At 48.5% G+C, this 20,901-nt stretch overlaps 1 protein-coding gene across 1 annotated transcript in view; it reads left to right on the top strand.

The window, feature by feature from the left end:
- klhl17 (kelch-like family member 17) overlaps positions 1 to 20,901 on the top strand; it is a 69,455-nt gene that overhangs the window by 22,709 nt on the left and 25,845 nt on the right. Inside the window, exons 6-8 of the mRNA XM_063032938.1 lie at positions 862 to 1,083; positions 5,465 to 5,581; positions 6,029 to 6,242. Of these exons, the coding sequence (XP_062889008.1) occupies positions 862 to 1,083; positions 5,465 to 5,581; positions 6,029 to 6,242 (553 nt within the window). The remainder of the gene's footprint in view (positions 1 to 861; positions 1,084 to 5,464; positions 5,582 to 6,028; positions 6,243 to 20,901) is intronic.

Raw genomic sequence — 20,901 nt, 5'->3', positions numbered from 1 at the left:
TAGATGTTCTCAATGGTGGGCAATTGGGTGCCGATAATTCGCTGGGCAGTTTTCACCACACGCTGGAGTTCTTTACAGTCTGATATGGGACAATTGCCATACCACACTGAGATGTAGTTGGTGAGTATGCTCTCAATGGTACAGTGGTAAAAGTCCGTCAGTATCCTGGGACAGAGGTGAGCTTTCTTGATGCTCCGCAGGAAATAAAGGCGCTATTGCACCTTTTTGATCAGGATGGAGGAGTTCAGGGACCAGGTGAGATCCTCGGAAATATGGACACCAAGGAACTTAAAGCATGATACACCTTCCACTACAGCTCCGTTGATGTAGATGGGGACATGAGTGTGGCTCCTAGCATGCCTGAAGTCCACAATGATCTCCTTGGTCTTCTGGGTGTTAATGACCAGGTTGTTATCGGCACACCACACAGCCAGGTGCTGGACCTCGTCCCTGTAGGCTGTCTCGTCATCCCCTCTGATCAGGCCAACCACCGTGGTGTCATCTGCGAACTTGATTATGGAGTTAAAACCATGTACAAGAACGCAGTCATAGGTGAAAAGGGAGTACAGAAGAGGGCTCAGCACACAGCCTTGAGGCACACTGGTGTTCAGGGTGAGAGTGGAGGAGGAGAGGTTGTCTAACTTAACTGATTGGGATGTGTTAGTCAGAAAGTCCAAGGTCCAATTGCAGAGGGATGAGCTGATACCAAGCTGGCGAAGTTTGGCGATCAGCTTAGAGGGGATCACAGTATTGAATGCCGAACTAAAGTCAATGAACAGCATTCTGACATAAGATGCTTTAGAAGTGTAAGATCGGGTTGTATTTGTAAACCTCAGATGATGTGATTCACCGCCCCTCTAGACCCTGCTCCCTGCGGCAAGCCTGCTGCAGCTGAACGGAGTCCGGGACGCCTGCTGCAAATTCCTGCTGAGCCAGCTCGATCCGTCCAATTGCTTAGGGATCCGGGGATTCGCGGACACTCACTCCTGCAGTGACCTGCTGAAATCTGCACACAAGTACGTGCTCCAGCACTTTGTGGAGGTTTCCAAGACTGAGGAATTTATGCTGTTACCACTGAAACAGGTTTGTGTTTCCAGTTACTCCCTTTTATTAATCGCTGTTTTGTGCAATTTTGATTGGGGCTGGCTGGCTCTGCGTCCTGCAGTCAATGACCGACTCAGCAATGGATTGAACTGAACTGAACAGTCCTGGACTGTTTCAAGGACTCCATGGTTTGATGTTTTGTATTATATGTGTTCTTTGTTTGGTTTTTGCTGTTTGCGTGATTTGGTCTTTTTTTCCCCATTGGGTGTTTGATGTTTTCTTTGAGCAGATTCCACGGGGTTTCTTTGTTTTGAGGCTGTCTGTAGGAAGACGGAGCTCAAGGTTGTAAACCGCATGCTTACTTTGATGTAAGTGTACTTTGCATAAACACTCAGGAATGAGGGTTTGGGTGTTAATATATAGGCAGTGGGAATACTATCCCTCTTGTGTTTATTGATCTTGAGAATTAGTGTGACTTTGATTTGGCCCACACCTTCATTAACCTGGCCCAACCGCACTTGCATTTCTTGCGATCTATATTCAATTCTCAAGTATCTTGGCTTCTCTCAGGGTTAGGGTCAGGGTAAGGCTGTGACTGTCAGTTAGGGTTACAGTAATGACACAAGGATAGGACGCACACAAGGATTGAGGTAAGACACAGGAACAAAGGTTAGGGTCAGGGTGAGCTTAGGAGGATTGTACGTGCGTGCGCACATGTACACACACACACACACACATGCTCGGATCGGTCAGGGTGAGGATATGGGGATGGGACACAAACAAGGATTGAGCTCAGGGTAAGGATGTGTCTGTGAGACACAGAAACAAGTGTCTGGGTAAGCAATATGAGCATAGGACACACACAAGGGTTAACGCGAGGACAAAGGGACAGGGATTAGGAGGAAAAACTGAAGGTCAAAACGTGAGAGCAGACAACAGAAGGATGTGACACAGTAAGGTTTCAATAGGTTCAATAGGTACATTTAATGTCAAGAGAAATGTATATTTTTCTTCACAAACATCCACAAAAGTAGAAGTGCTGGTGGGGTTAAAACATAAAAACCCCAAAGGTGTCCGCAGATCCCTCCTCCCACGCACAAACGGCAGCCAAGATAACCCCCACCCTCCACCAACAAAAAGCATCAGTATCCTCCGAGCACTCAAGCTTGCAGCAAGCATCAATAAAGTCACAGACTTGCAGTGCTCCAAAAACTACTCGTTCACCCGGTAATTTGACATGCCACAGGCCCTGTCTCTCCCTAATAAGGGAAAAGGAAGTGTTCCCCCCCCCACGCACAAGCAGCAGTAAGGTATTGACCCCCCCCACTCCCACTAGCAAAAAAAGCATCAGTACCTTCCACCGAGCGTGCAACAAAACCTGTTGCTTCGTGTTTTCCGAGCTCTGCGCCCAGAAAGTCGGCACTAGAAAGGCGCAGGTCTCCAGACACACAACCATGGCAGCTAAGCCGCTCCTCCCAATGTTCCGTGTTCTCCCGCGATGCTTCAGTCAGGGGCAACGGTCTAGAATCAGCACGTCTCCAGGGTCATGCAAACCCAGAACCCTGAGGGCGTGCTCACCTTCCAGTCTGTGTCCTTGGGATATCAAAAAGCGGCTGGCCGTGAAGCCCTGAGAACGGGTCCCATTCCCGCAAAGAGCTGAAGTCAGAGTGTAACTCCAGGTCAGGGTCTTCAAAATAATCTCGAAAAGGGAAAGAAAGAGAGATCAAAGATAGAAATCGAGCTCTTTCCGAAGATGCAAGCAAAGAGATCACCTTTAGCACCATCTCGACTTCACACTGCGTCCAGAATATGTTAGCACTAAAGGACAAGATCTCAGGCACAAAGGTTAGGATTAGGACTGTTAGGATAGGACACGAGCACTAACATAAAGGTGAAGCACTAACATTAGGACAGAAGAATTTATGCATATGGGTCAGCTGATCAAATGGGTCTAATGCTGACCAACAGGGTTCCAGCAAGATGGTGCCAAGGACCGGTGGTGACATCCTGCAGACAGTTTACAAACAAACTGGATATTCTTCTTCTTCTAAATATACTTATTCTGCACTGCGATCGATGCAGGCTGTAATTCCCCTTTTATGAATGTATTTTTGGGCCAACTGAACGACCTGGCACTTCAGCGATCTCCTGGGAGAGTGGTAGAATACGAACCCGTGGTCGGTTCCATTACTCCACGCTGATTAATGTGGTGAGCAAGATTAAGATCGACGAGGACGAGAGGGGAAAACGAAGAGTTGTTCAGTGCTGTCTGCCTGTGGTTGACCAGTCTCCCTCTTGCGGTTGCCAGAGGAAGATGCAGGAGTCTTGGGTCCCACACTACAAGGTTTAATTGTCTCGGCGGCTCACGGCTGTGGACTTACTTTGGGCTGCAGTTTGACGTTTAACGTCCTCAGTGCAGAGTGTGCTTTACTATTTTCAGGCACTACAGCATGGAACTGGATCTGCAGCTGTAGCCTGCAGCCATTGACACAGCGCTGAACTGACTGATGGCGGCTACGGCCACCAAATCATTGGCTCCTGGACCGTCTTCACTCACCTCGGCAGCTCATGGCTGTGGAGTCACTTTTGGGGATTCTGCAGTTTGATGGTTAATGTTCTGTGTGCTATTTGTTTGCTTTTTTGCTGTTTACATGATTTGTTCTTTTTTTTACACGTTTGATGGACTTGTGTGGGGGTTTTATTTAAATGACATCAAAGGTGTTTCTTGGTTTTGTGGCTGTCTGCAAGAAGAAAATCTCAGGGTTGTATAATGTATACATACTTTGATAATAAATGTACTTTGAATTTTGAATAGAAGATTTAGAGTGAGGCTGGAAGAACTCAGACACAGAGGTTAGGGATAGGGGACAAATTGTTTTTGCTGTTTTTGAGTCGATTGTTTGGGATGATCAATTGCGACTGGGATGCCTCGGCGAGGAATGACCCTGCAGCCTGCACTGGCTAGCAGCACGGCACGGCACTGAACTGAACTAAACTGAATATCACTGGTTTGATGTTTGACATTCTATGCAATGCTCGCTCACTATTTGCTGTTTGCACAATTTGTTCTTTTTTTCGCACGTTGAGGGTCTGATGTTTACTTGAACAGGTTCCATGGTATTTCTTTGTTTCATGGCTGCCTGTGGGAGGATGAATCTCAGAGTTCTATTCTGTAAATGTACTTTAAATCTTTGAATATTCCTAAATACAAGGACTTGCACAGAAGGATTGGGGTTACACGACAAAAGGTAGGGTTGGGGTTTTGTGACTCATTGACACAGGGACCAGACACAAGAGTTCAAGTGACCAGACAAGCTTGTGAACACAGGGTTGGAACCAAAGTTTGGAAAGTGTACCTGCATTCTCTCTGTGGTTTGAAGTTATCTTTTAATGTAATTTTTTTTTAGATTGTCCCCAGTGTTTTACCCCATGGTGACATGAAGTTGGATTGTTGTAAAAACCCTCATATGTCTCTCAAGAAAGAAAGTCTGTAAAACCAACCTCACTGGGCCCATATGACTCCTGACCCACACCACGAGGTTCAGGAACAGTTATGACCCCTCAATCAGAGAGGATAATTTCACTCGACCAAATACTGAACACTCTACAAACACTTTGTAGGGATCTGTTTTCACTTTGACAAGAAAGAGTCTTTTCTGTTGATCAGTGTCAAAATAAAAGCCAAATTAAATCCACTGTGATTCAATGTAAAACAGTAAAACATGAAAACTTCTGGGTGAGGGGTGAATACTTTTTCTAGGCACTGTAGCTTCTATTGACTTTTAACACTGGTATTGTGAATGGTGAATGTTCTTGCAAGTAAGGAATTCAAACATAGCTTACCAAATGCTCAACATCCATAATTGCTAGTAAATTCTATATAAAAATCAACTTCTGTATAGATTTCAGAAGAGAGTGGTGACAGGGCTGCTTTTCTTGTGCACAAGTAAAATAAAGTATGTTTGAGCAGTAGATGTTCTGAGCCCGGTTATCGGTGATGATAGGATGGGCGGTAAATGATGGCATTGCCCGTAAAGTCCACATCTCATAAGTTAACATAGTTGGAAGCAAAAAAATTATCCGTATTTGCTTACAATTTTTCCAGTCTCAAAGCAACTTCTCAGTTTTGGATGGGATATTACTTATTTATTTATTTTTATTATTGTTTCTTTCGTTTTGTATTTGCACAGTTTCTTGTCTTCTGCAGTCTGGTGGACCTCCTGAGTTGGTGTGGTTTTTCATTGATTCAAGAAAATGAATCTCAGGGTTGTGTATAGTGACATATTAGTAGTTTTGATTATAAATTTACTTTGAGTTTTGAGACGGGGAGGACAGACGAGAAGGTTTAAGCCACACAGTTGCAATGTCATATAAGGGATCTTTCTGTGCTGTAACGGAATAATTTTTCCTTGTTTTGCAGGTGCTTGATCTTATCTCCAGTGACAACCTGAATGTCCCTTCAGAAGAAGAGGTCTATAGGGCCGTGCTGAGCTGGGTCAAACATGATGTGGATAGCAGACGCCAGCATGTCCCTCGAGTAAGGAACCAAATCAAATGATTGTCCCTGCCAACAAGTGTGTCATCTGTTGTCTCACTTACTGAATATTCAAAGGGCTAGATAGAGTGGACATGGAGAGAATGGTTCCATTAGTGACCAGAGGGCACAGCCTCAGAATAGAGGGGCGTCCATTTTGAAAAGCGATGAGGAGCAATTTCTTTAGCCAGAGGGTGATGAATCTGTGGGATTCTTTGCCATAGATGGCTCCGGAGGCCACGTCATTGGGTATATTTAAAGCTGTGATTGATAGGTCCTTGGTTAGGCAGGACATCAAAGATCATGGGGAGAAAGTAGAATAGGTTTGGGAGAGATAATGAGTGAGCCATGATGGAAGAGTGGAGAAGACCTGATGGGTCAAATGGCTGAATTCTACTCCTTCATCTTACGGTCTTACGAAACTGACTAAGCCTCTGTGAACGCCCACAGCTGATGAAGTGCGTGCGCCTGCCTCTGTTGACGCGGGACTTCCTGATGAGTAACGTCGACACGGAACTGTTGGTCAGGCACCACTCCGAGTGCAAAGACCTCCTCATCGAGGCTCTGAAGTATCACCTCATGCCCGAGCAACGTGGAGTCCTCAGCAACGCCAGAACCAGACCTCGACACTGTGAAGGTGCTAGCCCTGTCCTTTTTGCAGTCGGTAGGTACACCTCTCCGAAGTTCTAACTCTTTAATCAAGTTTATTTGTAACTTTACAGCTTCACTTGTCACATTTACGTTGAAACATACAGTAACATGCATCAAATCGGCGAGGATTGTGCTGAGCATCCCACAAGTGTAGCCACCCTTCCAGCACCAACGTAACGTGCCCACAACACACCAACCCGAATCTGCATGTCTTTAGATTGTGGGGGGAGCCCTCGTGGTCAGGGAAAGAACATACAAACTCCTTAAAGACAGCCCCAGGAATCGAACCCTGTAACGCCTGGTGCTAATCACGATGCTCGCGTTGCCACCCACAGATTTATCTAATTTACTTCTACTGATATCCTGTTTGGCTCTGGGTTCTATGTGAATTCAGTAACTGCTTCTTGCCAATAGTGGTATCTAGACAGGGGCAGCAGGGGAACGTAGCAGTTAGCATAATGCTATTACATATAGTCAATGCTGCCCACTGTGCTATCATGTCGCCCTAATAAGGACGCACTGGATAGTAGCAGTGTCATTTGAATGCGCACCTCGGCGGAGACTGTCCTTAACAGTGTTGTTCTCCAAAGCATTGTGGGCATGCTATGTTGGTGCCAGAATGTGTGGCGACACTCGTGGGCCGCCCCCAGCTCATCCTTGGGTTGTGATGCTTGTTAACACAACTGACACACTTCACTGTCTGTTCTCAGGCACAGATATATAACTATGAGTTGTAGAGAGGAGAGAGAGTTTGTGAATCTGGCAGGAGCAAATGCTGCTGAGAATGGTGAGGGTAGGGCATCGTGGGAGGGTTGTGGGACAGGTGCCAGAGGAGGAGTGCCAATGGCAGATTGCAGACACACCCAGACCTGAGACAACATGCGAGGTCATTCTAGTCCAAACAACTGGTTTATTGATCATTACTGAATGTCTCTCTGGTGCTTCCCACTCCTTCCCCTCTCCCATCCCCTTTTCCCAACCATGATTCTCCTCTCCCTGTCCCCTTCCTGCTCTCAGTCCACAATACAGACCCATATCAGAATCATGTTTTTCATCACTCACACACGTCATGAAATTTGCTTTTTATATTTGGCAGTAGTACAGTGCAATACATAAAATTACTACAGTACTGTGCAAAAGTCTTAGGCACGCTGAGATTTGCAGATACTGTACATATGATAAATAAATGAATCTGAAGTCTGGAAGTCAAAGCCCAATGACAGAAGCCTGGAGAATGGAGAGTGGGGGCATGTCCTTGGAGTAGGAGGAGAGTGTGTGTGTGTTTAAAAGAGTTTGTTTTGCTGTTGTCCTGTTGCTTATTGTGTTCCATGTTGGGGCTAGAATGTGTGATGCCACTTGCAGGCTGCCCCCAGCACAACCTTGGGTCGTGTTGGTTTTTAAAGGAAACGACGCACTTCACCATGCGATCATGTACACGTGATAAATAAATGAATCTGAATCTTGTAAATTGTAAATCAGGAACTCTATACCAAATAGTAGTCAAGGTGATTCGGACAGAGAGGGCTTGTCAACTGTGGTCGGCGGCTCATCTAGGAGAAGGAAAGCTCTGATCTCAAACCTCCACTGCCTTGTGACTATACCCACTCATGAGGAAGGCTTTGGGAGTAAACCCCGAGAGGAAAAATCTGGAGCTGAGTCCCTGAGGCAGTCGAGTTCTACGTTGAGTTCAATGCTGACGGACATCCCTGTGCTGCTGCCGGTGCCAAACTCTTGTTCTCTGCCGTTCCTTTGGATTCGTGAGGTGTGTGGAGAGGGGAAACCTGCTGCATGGGCAACAGCTTGCTCTCAATGTCATACTGCCCCAGCTTGCGTATACGTAAAAAGCTAGGACACAACATCCATCATCAACCCTGACCAACAGAGGCCTCTCAAGGCCAAGGTGAAGTGGAATTAATTAAGGTGAACCTGCCAAGTTCTAACTGCTGCAAAGTAAGGTTGCCTGAGGTCAGGGAGAGGTTAATGGCACTAGGTGAGGCAGGTTTCCAGATTGGTTGTCATGTACTAGGTGCTCTCTGCTGGTCAGAAGTGTAACGGCCTTTGCCCCAACTGACTCCTGTCGCCTAGGGTGAATGGCCGTCGACAGTGCAAATGCTTTGGTGCGGATACGGTGTGAGGCGCCTAATGATCAGCCACGACACAAATACCAAACAATATACCAAGTGCGAGTAAAGAATTATACTTTATAGCAAATTTTGGTGATGGGTTAGTAGCAACAACTAAAAGAAAAGGCGCCACTTAAGTAACTTATCGGTCTTAAGATTTTAATACGTTGGAGCTCACGCCTCTGATTCCATCCACAACATCCTTCCGAGACTCCGGCCACCATCCGAACCCCCGAGGTTCGGTATCTGCCGCCCTGGAACCGCTGTCCGTTCCCCGCAGGTCCGTCCTCTCCGCACGTACCCCCTCGTCTAACTCTTCCGCTTCGGACACTACAGGGGACCCTTTGAAACTACGAGGCGAACCCTCCCCTGAGCGGTCACCCAAGCCTCTCTGCACCTCGGAACCCTCTATCTCTGGTTCAGGCCCTACATCCTCTCCTTCAGTGCCCTGCGGTACCATGGACTGCCCCTCACTAGCCCCTCTTACCCCGTCTAACCCAGTGGGGGAAAGGCCAGGAGTCTCTCCTTTCGTCACAGGAGCATCAGCGAATGGCAGAATGTACCAACCATCCCAGTCATCATCCTCTGAATCAGTGTCCCTTACAGGGGCTCGGCTCGGGCCCGTCTCTCCCGGGTTAGGCACGTCTTCCACCCTGTGGGGATGCAGAGTCCTGGTACTGAGTGCAGTCGCCTGCTCAGGCTCCCGCTCTACCTGTACATCTTGCCCCAGGGGCAACAGGTGATTCCGATGAAGAATCCTGACAGGCCCTTTTCTATCCTCGAGCCACACCTGGAAAACCGGTAGGTTTGGCATCTGACTCTCCACCACATAGGGCGTGGCTGCCCAGCGATCAGCCAGTTCGTGTTTTCCCGGTAATCCCAGATTCCTGATGAGGACTCAGTCTCCCGGTAGGAGTTGAGGGAACTTTACTTTCTGGTCATACCTCCTCTTATTTCCCCGATTCTGCCGGGCGGCTGCCTCCCCGGCCAACTTGTAAGCTCTTTTCAGTTCTTTCCTCATATCAGACACATACTTCAAGTAAGGCTTCGGTGACACCTCACCTGCATCAGTCCCGAAACAGAGGTCAATGGGCAACCTTGCCTCATGCCCAAACATAAGATAATAGGGCGAGTAACCAGTAGCTTTGTTGCGTGTACAGTTGTAACAGTGAACCAGATGCCCAATATGTCGACTCCAACGATTCTTTTTGCTGATTTCCAGAGTCCCCAGCATGTCTAGCAGTGTCTGATAGAACCTTTCCGGCTGGGGATCGCCTTGTGGATGATAGGGTGTGGTCCTCAATTTCTCAACCCCCAGCATGCCCAGCAACTCATACATGAGCTTACTCTCAAAGTCCCGTCCCTGGTCACTATGTATCCACTGAGGAAGGCCATAGTGCACAAAATACTTCTCCCATAGCACTTTCACCACTGTAGTCGCCCTCTGATCCTTGGTAGGAAAAGCTTGAGCATACCTGGTGTAGTGGTGGGTAATGACCAAGACATTCGCCTTGTTCCTGGCATCAGGTTCTATGGCCAGGAAATTCATACACACCAGGTCCCAAGGCCCGGCACTCTGCAAGTGGGACAAAGGGGCAGCCTGCCCGGGCAACGTCTTTCGCCGTATGCAACGAATGCAGGACTTGCAGTACTCTTCAACCTCCGTCCTCATGCGGGGCCAGTAAAACCGATCCTTGAGCAACCCATAGGTCTTTTCCACCCCCAAATGTCCAGAGTCATCATGGAGGGACTTCAACACAAGCTTCCGATACTTCTCCGGCAGGACCAGCTGCCAACACCGAGGTTGGTTCGGGCGTAACGTTACCCGGTACAACATTTGGTTCTTCAACCTTAACCGACGCCATTCTCTCAGTGACAGGGACACTGAACCGTGCTTAGCCGTCTCCGTCCGTGTCACATCCCCCTCTTCCACGGCGTGCCAGACCGGGCCTATGTCCGGGTCATCTCGCTGAGCAGCGGCCACTTCCCCAGGGCTTAACCCCGACAGCTGTGTGGTCTTCAGAGCAGTCATGTCCCAGTACACTAGGGGCAGAGCGTCATTGGATGCCCCCAATGAGTCCACTGCTCGATCGGGCCTCTCCTTCTCCTCAGCCTGCACAGTGATAGCAAACTGGCACATCGCCTTCACCCCGGATGCAGGAACACTCTCCCACTCCTCGTCCTTCCCCAGCTCCTCATTTCCCCATCGGGACAGAGCATCTGCATCGACATTCCGGCTCCCCGGCCGGCACTTCAGGCTGAAATCATATACAGACAAAGCTGTCAGCCACCAATGGCCTGTGGCATCCCGTTTCGCCGAGGTCAGGACGTAAGTGAGCAGGTTGTTGTCTGTCCGCACCTCAAACTTAGCACCGTAGAGATAGTCAGCTTATCCACCACCGCCCATTTTAACACCAGGAACCCCAACTTGAGAGTGGGATAGTTTCTCTCTGAAGGCGACAAACTCCGGCTGACAAACACTGCAGACCTCAGCCCAGCGTCCTGATCCTGATATAAAACGGCCCCTAACCCCTCATGACTGGTGTCAGCACATAGGGCAATCGGGGGTCTGCAAAAGCCAGCACCGGCCCCTGAGTCAGCATCTCCTTCAGTGACTGGAAAGCTGCTTCACATTTGTCATCCCATCTCTGTCCGAAGGGCTCTGATGGGTTCAAATATTCTCCCACCTCCTGTCTTTTCCTCCCTTTCTCCCTCTGTCCCGGGGAGGGTAGCCACAAAGAAGCTGGTTCAGGGGATGACTCACCTTGGCGTAGCCTTTCACGAATCTCCGATAGTATCCACAGAACCCCAGGAATGAGTGCAGAGCACTCACGGTCTGGGGCCTCGGCCAGGTGGTCACTGCTTCGATCTTAGCTGGGTTGGTCACCACACCATTCCGCGAGACAATGTGTCCAACAGAGCTAACAGACGTCTGGCAGAACTGGCACTTGTCCAGGGAACGTTTTAACCCTTCCTGCTTCAGTCAGTTGAGCACCGTCATTAGCTTTGTTTCGTGTTCTTCCAAGGTGGATCCAAATACTATGAGGTCATCCAAATATACTAGCACTTAAAGCAGGTTCCTATCCCCCACTGTCTTCTCCATGACCCTCTGGAAGGTGGCAGGGGCCCCCGATATGCCCTGGGGCATCCGTTCGAACTGGTAAAATCCCAAAGGGCAAATGAAGGCTGTCTTCTCCTTATCGGCCTCACTCATTGGGATCTGGTAATACCCACACCTCAAATCTAATACCCTAAATCGCTTTGCCCCACTCAGACAGGCCAGCGCGTCTTCAACCCGAGGGACCGTGCGCCTGTTCAGTGTTCTATAGTCCACACACATACGAACCTTCCCATTTTGCTTCCGGGCCACTACGATAGGAGATGCATAAGGGCTTTGGGACTCCGTGATGATCCCAGCCTCCTTCAACTTACACAAATGCTGCTGCACGTCTTCCACACCTGCAGGGGCCAGGCGCCGTGATCATTCCCTAAATGGAGTATCCTCAGTCACCCATATGGTGTGGCGAGTGCTCCTGGAACAACCCGCATCAATCTTGTCAGGGGAAGAAACATCTGTCATCGTCAGCATCTTCTCCAGCAGCCTCCGCTTCCAACCCTCCAGCACAGGTGATGCCCCAAATTTAAAAGCTTCAGCGGTCAACTTAGGCCTTTTTTCCCGACAGCTCTCCCCCAACTGGCCTCATGGGGGCGCTGTGCATCACCGTCACTGGGAACAAATGAGCCAGAGACATTCCTCACTTACAGGTGACCTCCCGTGCAGTAGTGTTCCTGACGATCACCACTAGCCTGAGGGCTTCTGCAACTCGGGCCTCACCAGCACCCCAGCAGGGAATCTCGACTCCCCCTCGAGATCTTCCGGGGTGTCCATTAGAAGGGATTCACCCTCAAGCACTCCGGGAATCTAGGGATCCCCATCACTCTTGCTACCTCACCCGGCCGTACCACCCTGGGTTTCGACTGGGCACACCACACAGTGCCTCGTTCACACGCCGCGTCCAGCCCAGGGCGACCCCATTCTTCCTCAAAAGCAGCTCGGAACACTGGGTGCACTGACAGGGTCTCCAGAAAGTCTTCACCCGCCTTCTCCTTACAGGCTCCCAGGAGTCCCCGCACAACAGGGGTGTTGGTCCCCACCACAATGGACACACCCCCAGTCTCACCGGGGTCGGGGCACACCAGTACCAGGGCCTCATGAGCCTCAGACACCCCCACCTCAGCTTCCAGAAACTCCAGTTTCACAGACAAATAGCCATCGTACGGGTAATCACCATCACTGATGCCCCAAATCTCCAGTGCACTGAAAGGTGTCGGGTAGATGCGCCAGATACTGATTGTAGAACGACCGGTACAGTAATGTGACCTGCGACCCCATGTCGAGTATGGCTTTTACATCTATCCCCTCTATCTGTATCAACACGCTGGATCGGGGCCCCACCAATCCTTCTGGGATAGGATCTCTTCCCTTCGATAGACCCATGGGACATTGTTGGGAATGTATTTTCCCAGAGACTCCAGTCCGTTCCCTTACTGAGTCTCTTCTAAGTTTCCTGACCCCCCCCCCCCACCGCTGGGACACCCGGGGTCTCTCCCTCCGAGGGGCTCTCTGCTGTTCACATTTCCGCCTGAAGTGCCCCTCTTCTCCGCAGTTATAGCACACACCTCACCTTGCGGGACCCCGGCCTCTGCCTGGCCTTAGTGCCGTCCGTCCCTTCAGAGAGCGGCCTTCTCCGCTAGTCCCCTCCTGCGGAGGGGTCCCACTTGCCGCGACCCCCTTTTGTGTCTCCCGCGTGGAGCTGATCCCGGTCATTTCACCACAAGGAGCTACTACCGAGGACTGTACCTTGTTAACGGAGCCTTCTTCCACTTCCAATTCATCTTCCTCCTCCCTGACCTCTCTGAGCAACTGAAAGAAGACGGGGGGGGGTCACATTCTATGGACTGCCGGAGGCTCGTAGCGATCGCATCGTGTCTCTGAGCGCCCCTGACTACCTGGTCTATCCTTATCCAATGTACCTCATTCCCTGAAATGACCCCCGGCGCCTCAAGCAATTTAGCCTACGCTCTAGTCGGAGAAGATACTCAGAAAGCTTTTCCCCTTCCTCCTGACGCAGATTCTGAACCCCCCCCCCAAAAAGCTCCACCGTGCTTCCCATCAGCCCAGACGCCTCCTCTAGGGCGACTAGACACTCCTTCCAAGAAGCCAAGGGCTGGTTAACTCTCACCCCTTTTACCACCTCAGCTGCCGCCCCTCTCAAACTGTCCCCCAATCTTTGCCCCTTCTCCTCCTCAGAACACTGCCACTCACCTAGCAACTGAGAGGTATGTTCTACCCAGGACTCATAATCTTCTTCCCCATCGGGGATGGGGGTCCTCCCCAAAAAATTCTTAACTTCTGTCGCGGACCCAGCGCCCTGTTCACCAAAGAGTTAATGGCTGAGGCCAACTCAGAGCCCTCCCCCTTCCATAGGGAATGAGAACTAATTACATTCTCCAAATCTGACCATTCCCTTCCTTCATCCCTCAAAAACGATTGGACCCGCTCTCTAAAATCCCCACCCCCAGCTTCGGGCAGCTCCTGTGGTGTATCTTCAGACCCTTCCTCCGTGACAGCGTGTACGCCCCATGGCCCCGCCTCACCTACGTCACCGATAGACTGGGGCAGTCCCAATTCCTTGACGTCAGCACCAGTCTGTATCAGCACAAAGGCTGAGTCCCCTGTTTTACCAATCTTTCTGCTTGCAACCTCAACCTTACTGATAGCTCTGACCGTACTCAAACATTGAATTAACACATCGTCCGGGGTACATATATCCACCCCACTTAACACGCAGGCATGAGTAACCAGGGATCCTTGATCTCACACCAAAGTTCAATCTTATCCGCGTCCATCCCTTCTAATTTAAACCGGGCGACTTATCCCATATCGGACAGAATTCAAATCCCGGACGAGCCCCCACAATGTAACGGCCTTTGCCCCAACTGACTCCCTTTGCCTAGGGTGAATGGCCATCGACCCTGCCAAACAGTGCAAAAGCTTTGGTGCGGATATGGTGTGAGGCACCCAATGATCAGCCACGACACAAATATCAAACAATATACCAAGTGCGAGTGAAGAATTATACTTTATAGCAAATTTTGGTGATGGGTTAGTAACAACAACTAAAAGAAAAGGCGCCACATAAATATCTTATCAGTCTTGTGCACATAAGATTTTAATACGTTGGAGCTCACACCTCCGATTCCATCCACGACGTCCTTCCGAGACTCCGACCACCATCCGAACCCCCGAGGTCCGGTATCCGCCACCCTGGAACCGCTGTACATTTCCCGCACATCCGTCCTCTCTGCTCGCTTCCCGAAAAAGCCCACGCTCCTCAACTCAGCACACATATACAAGATAACATAACATGACTTCCATTAGCTAGCAAATGAATACAATTTCCATTATCACATAGTATAACCCAAACATTGCTGTTACAGAGAACCCCTTGCTCAGCAGTTAACAGTGTGAGAAGCTATTTTGGTAATAAATGATTAACAGTTAACAGTCCGGCTAATATAACTGAGAACCCTACAGGAGCAAACAGCGTGCTATAACAGCTTCCTCTCCTCTTTGTGCATTATTGTTGTCTGCACACAGTGTGATGGGTGCTCCCAGATGGAGGAACTGGTTACTCTTCAGACAAGTACCTGCAGATGCCACAGTATCTGTTGGGAACATGTCATGGGCAAGTGAACACTCTGCCTGCTCACAGTTACTGCAGCGTGCAAGCAAGGATAATTGTGACTCACGTGAATCGGCCAACGGGAGGAAGAGATGAAATGGAGAGATTAATTAGCTGTCAGTCTGCAGAGCGGCAGAAATAGGAGGTGTAACAACCCTCTTTTATGGGACTGGTTCCCAGCAGCTTTTTAAAAAACAGAGCTGCTGATTAAACCTGAGAGTGGCCTCCTCTTCTGTTGTGATGAGGCCACTCTCACATTGGAGGAGCAACACCTCCTATTCCATCTAGGTAGCCTCCAACCTGATGGCATGAACATCGATTTCTCCAACTTCTGGTCACTTCCGCACCTGCCCCCCATCCCCCCCACTTCCATCTTCTTCATTTCACAACTCTGGCCTCTTACCTCACCTGCTCATCTCCTTCCCTTTCTACTGTGATCCCATCTCCTCTCCTGTCAGATTCCTTCTTCTTTTCCACACGTCACCTCCCAGCTTCTTACTTCATCCTCCTCCCCCCACCCACGCACCTTCTCCTATCACCTTCTAGCTGGTCCTCCTTCCCCTCCCCCCCATCTTTTTATTCTGGCTACTTCCGTCCTTTCCAGTCCTGATGAAGGGTCTCAGCCTGAAACGCCGACTGTGTATACCTCTGCATAGATGCTGTCTGACCTGCTGAGTTCCTCCAGCATTTTGTGTGCGTTGCCCCAGATTTCCAGCATCTGCAGAATCGCTTGTGTTTATGATCTGCTGATTGAATGACCTCATGTAAACACGAGGAATTCTGCAGATGCTGGAAATTCAAGCAACACACATAAAAGTTGCTGGTGAACGCAGCAGGCCAGTCAGCATCTCTAGGAAGAGGTACAGTCGACGTTTCGGGCCGAGACTCCTCGTCAGGACTAACTGAAAGAAGAGATAGTAAGTCTTACCCTCAGCTCGAAATGTCGACTGTACCTCTTCCTATAGATGCTGCCTGGCCTGCTGAGTTCACCAGGAATTTTTATGTGTGTTGAATGACCTCATGTACCCAGATTTAGATTTGTGTCTAAATGATGTTCGTCGAGCTGCCTTTCTGCTTCTAAACCACAGAACCTTGTGCCAATTCCCCTGAGCAGAACATGAAACAGTACAGTGCAGGAACAAGCCCTTCGGCCTACCATGCCTGAGACAAAGAAAGAAAGAGAGAAGTTTTATTTGTCACATATACACATATCAGGAGCCACTTTATCAGCTACCTCCTGTATCTAATAAAATGCATGTTCATGGTCTTCTGCTGCTGTAGCCCATCCACTTCAAGATTCAACGTGTTGTGCAGTCAGAGATACTCTTCTGCACTTATAGGCACCGTTAGTCTCGTGAGACCATGGATTTTTACCTTGGAAGGTTTCCAGGGTGCAGGCCTGGGCAAGGTTGTATGGAAGACCAGCAGTTGCCCATGCTGCTAGTCTCCCCTCTCCATGCCACCGATGTTGTCCAAGGGAAGGGCATTAGGACCCATAGTCACAGAGCAATGTGTGGTTAAGTGCCTTGCTCAAGGATGCACATGCTACCTCAGCCAAGGCTCGAACTAACGACCTTCAGATCACTAGACGAACGCCTTAATCACTTGGCCACGCACCAACACAGTTGTAATGCACACCACTTTTGTAATATGTGGTTATTTGAGTTACTGTCACCTTCCTCTCAGCTTGATCCAGTTTGGCCATTCTCCTCTGACCTGTCTCATAAAGTATTTTCACCCACAGAACTGGCTGTTTTTTTTGGTTTTCGCACCATTCTCTGTAAACTCCAGAGACTGTTGTACATGAAAATCCCAGGAGATCGGCAGGTTTTGAGATGCTCAAACCACCCGTCTGGCACCAACAATTGTTACATGGTCAAAGTTGCTTAGATCACATTTCACCCCCATTCTGATGTTTGGTCTGAACAACAACTGAACCTCTTGACGATGTCTGTATGCTTTTATGCATTGAGTTGTTGCCACACGATTGACTGTTTAGATATCTGCATTAATGAGCAGGTGTGCAGATGTACCTAATAAAGTGGCCTCTGAGTGCACGTTGAAACATACAGTGAAATGCAAAGACTCACAGACTTTGTGTGAAGAACATTTCATCTCACCTTAGTCATCCCCACCTCTACTTATCCCAGAAATAATTTAAATGACGTAGCAATTGGAGGAAAGGCTGTTGTTTCACCAATGTTTCATCCGCAGGTTCTGTTGTCATTGGCTAGTGGAGAAACTGTTGTTCCAGAATCTTCTTGGCAACACATCTGAATATCCCAGGATTCAAATATTTAAAGATTTCAGGATACATTTCAGCTTTATTTGTCACATGTACGTTGCAACATAAGGTGAAAGGCGTCAGTTGCATCAATGACCAACGCGGCCCGAGGATGTGCTGGGGGCAGCCCGTAAATATTGCCGCGCTTCCAGTGCCAACATAGAATGACTACAACTCACTAACCCCGACCCATAGGTGTTTGGAATCTGGACCAATTAACCTACTAGCCTGTACATCTTTGGAATGCGGGAGGACACCAAAGCACCCGGAAACAAGGGGAATGTCCAAACAGTGGCAGGAATTGAACCCCAACTGCTGGCACTGTAAAGCATTCCATCAACCCAGGGGCTCCAGCCCTTTTTTATGCCATGGACCCCTAACCATAACCGAGGGGTCTGCGGACCCCAGACTGGGTATCTCTTTGCCTAACCACGAGGCTGCCGGTGCAGCCCTTAAAGTTCAAGGTGCCGTGTGTGGAGATGCCGGGGAATATAATGCAGTCTATGCGTCCCAGTAAGGAAAAGGCCTCCCATTTCTGTGTGCAGCCCTTCTAGTGGTAACTAGCCAGGAAAGTTGTGGTGCAGAAGAATGCCATTCTGCCCATCTATGCTGGCTACAAAGGGGTTTTAGTTGTTTCTTCTGCCCAGTTCCACAGCCCAAAGAGTCAGGGTTCTTTAAGAGCTCCTTGAGGACTTTTTAAAGAGTTTACCTTTCATCCACTCTTTCAGAGTCTCACCCTCTCCCACCACTCAACAAGTGAAATATCATTTTTCTTTCTCATTCTCCCTCAGATTCTTCTATCTGTTATCTTCAGTCCCCCCCCCCCCGCCGCCCCCAGTTACTCACCTCCCTACGGAGGGAAGTCACGTGGGACTTTGTCAAAGTTCAGTGGAAGAGATCTGCAGTCCTTACTTGGCCACGACTTATACGTGACTCCAGACACATCAATGAGATTTCTGTAAACTCCAAGTCCGCTCAGTTGGACTGTAGCAGCTGAGGTAAGGGCCATGGTGGTTCAAGCGCAGGAGTCCTAACCAAAACCTCGAGGGCAGTGAGAGACAGTTCAAAGTAAATTTATCATCAAAATGCATGTATGTCACCACATACCATCCTGAGACTCATTTTCTTGTGGGCAGTCACAGAAAATACAATGACACACAATAGAAATAATGGGATACCTGCACACAACAGGATGGACAAACAACCAATGTGCAAAAGACAACAAATTGTGCAAATACAAAAAGAAAAAAAACTAACAAGTTAATATAAAAAAAATAAAGAATAAAAGAGGACAATGAGATGACACGTTCTAGTATCAATTGTTTGGCGACAATAAAGTTTAAAGTATTAATAGATGTTGCACTGGTCAGTAGTATTTGACCCTGAAAAATAATATATTTTAAAAACAAATTACTTTCTTCTTTCTGCCTATCAGTACTGCTGGATAGAATGAGACTACGACAATCTTGCAATAACCCACACACACTGTTTCAGCAATAATAACCATATAACAATTACAGCACGGAAACAGGCCATCTCGGCCCTTCTAGTCCATGACGAATTCTTACTCTCACCTAGTCCCACCGACCTGCACTCAGCCCATAACCCTCCATTCCTCTCCTGTCCATATATCTATCCAATTTAACTTTAAACGATGACATCGAACCTGCCTCAACCACTTCTGCTGGAAGTTTGTTCCACACAGCTACCACTCTCTGAGTAAAGTTCCCCTTCATGTTACCCTTAAACTTTTGCCCTTTAACTCTCATCTCATGTCCTCTTGTTTGAATCTCCCCCACTCTCAATGGAAAAAGCCTATCCACAGTGTCCGTGGGACCTTAAGCCCCACCCCCCAATATCTTTCAAATCACCGTAATTGGTTGCTCCTTGGCCAATCCACCTACAGGTCTACTTGTCCTGATGAAAGGTCTCGGCCTGAAACTTCGACTGTTTATTCCTCTCCATAGATGCTGCCTGACCTGCTGAGTTCCTCCAGCATTTTGTGTGTGTTACTGGCCTACTTGCCAGCTTTGGAGTACTGTGTACCGTTCCAGAGGAGGTAAAGACCATTTATAAGAATGTTGTCAGGATTCAAGGTCCTGAGTTATCAGGAGATGTTGGGTAGTGGAGTGTAGGGGAATGAGGGCGTGTCTTATAGAGATGTATGAAATAATGATCAACATGAGAAATTCTGCAGGTGCTGGAAATGCAAAGCAACACAGACAAAATGCTGGAGAAACCCAGATGGTCAGGCAGCATCTACGGAACTGAATAAACAGATGACATTTCAGGCTGAGACCCTTCTTCAGGAAGTGAGTGAAAATGCACAGTCCTAAAAGATTAGCGTCACATGTACACTGAAACATACAGCGGAATGTGTTGTTTCCCATTAAGTCAAATCAAATCAAATCAGCAAGGATTGTGCTGGGGGCAGCCCGCAAGAGTCAACATGCTTCTGGCACCAACATAGCATGCCCACAACTCTCTAACCCCTACCCATCATCATCATCATCATCATCATCAGGTGCCATGCCCAGTTTGAGCTTTGACTGCCATGGCCCACACACTCCTGTTTCGGGTCAAGTGGATCAATTCATTGGTATTCATTTCCAGTTCTCCGGCTGCTGTCTCCATCATCATTTGTCTTTGTCTTCCTCTTGCTTTATGCTGTATGCCTTTAAAAAGTGGGAGGAAACCAGAGCACCTGGAGGAAATCCGGGTGGGAATTGAACCCCGATCGTTGATCGCTGGCTGGTGTTGTAAAGCGATGCACTAAACACTACATTACCGTGTCACCACCCCGACCCCCACCGGGTCTTTTGGGGAATCAGCAACTAGAGGTCATAGGTTGAAGGTGAAAGGGGAAAAATTTAAAAGGGATCTAGAGGTAACTTCTGCACATGGAGGGTGGTGTGTGTATGGAATAAGCTGCCAGAGAAAATAATTGAGGCAGCTACAAAAACATTTAAAAGGTACTTGGACAGGTACATGGATAGGAAAGGTTTGGGCCAAATGTGGGCAAATGGGACCAGCTTAGATGGGCATCCTGATCAGCATTGACCAGATGGGCCAAAGGGCCTCTTTCCCTACTGCATTACTGCATAACTCTGTATGAATTAAGCTGGAGGGTGTAGAAAAGATTCACAAGGATGCTGCTGGGACTGGAGGGCTTCTGTTAGAAGGAGAGGCTGGATAGGATGGGACTGTCTTCCCCGGAGCAAAGGACATTGACACCATAGAGAGTTTTATAAAACCATGAGGGGTGTTAGACATGGTGAATAAACACAACCTTTTTTCCAAGTATAGGGAATCTAAAATTAGAAGGCAAATGCTGAAAGTGAGAAGAGAAAAATTTAAAGGGGGCCCGAGGGAAAGGTTTCTCAAACAGTGGGAAGTGGTGGGAGTTTGGAATGAGCTACCAGATGCTGAGGCTGATCCAGTTTCAGATTTATATTTGACATGTATATCGGGTGAGTGTTAGGGTCCGGGAAACCATGATGGTGGCGAATACTTCCATCA

Source organism: Mobula hypostoma, chromosome 25 (assembly GCF_963921235.1).
Source record: "Mobula hypostoma chromosome 25, sMobHyp1.1, whole genome shotgun sequence".
Lineage (NCBI taxonomy): Eukaryota > Metazoa > Chordata > Chondrichthyes > Myliobatiformes > Myliobatidae > Mobula > Mobula hypostoma.
Note: the sequence above shows the minus strand (reverse complement) of the source record. Positions and strands in the feature narration are given on the sequence as shown.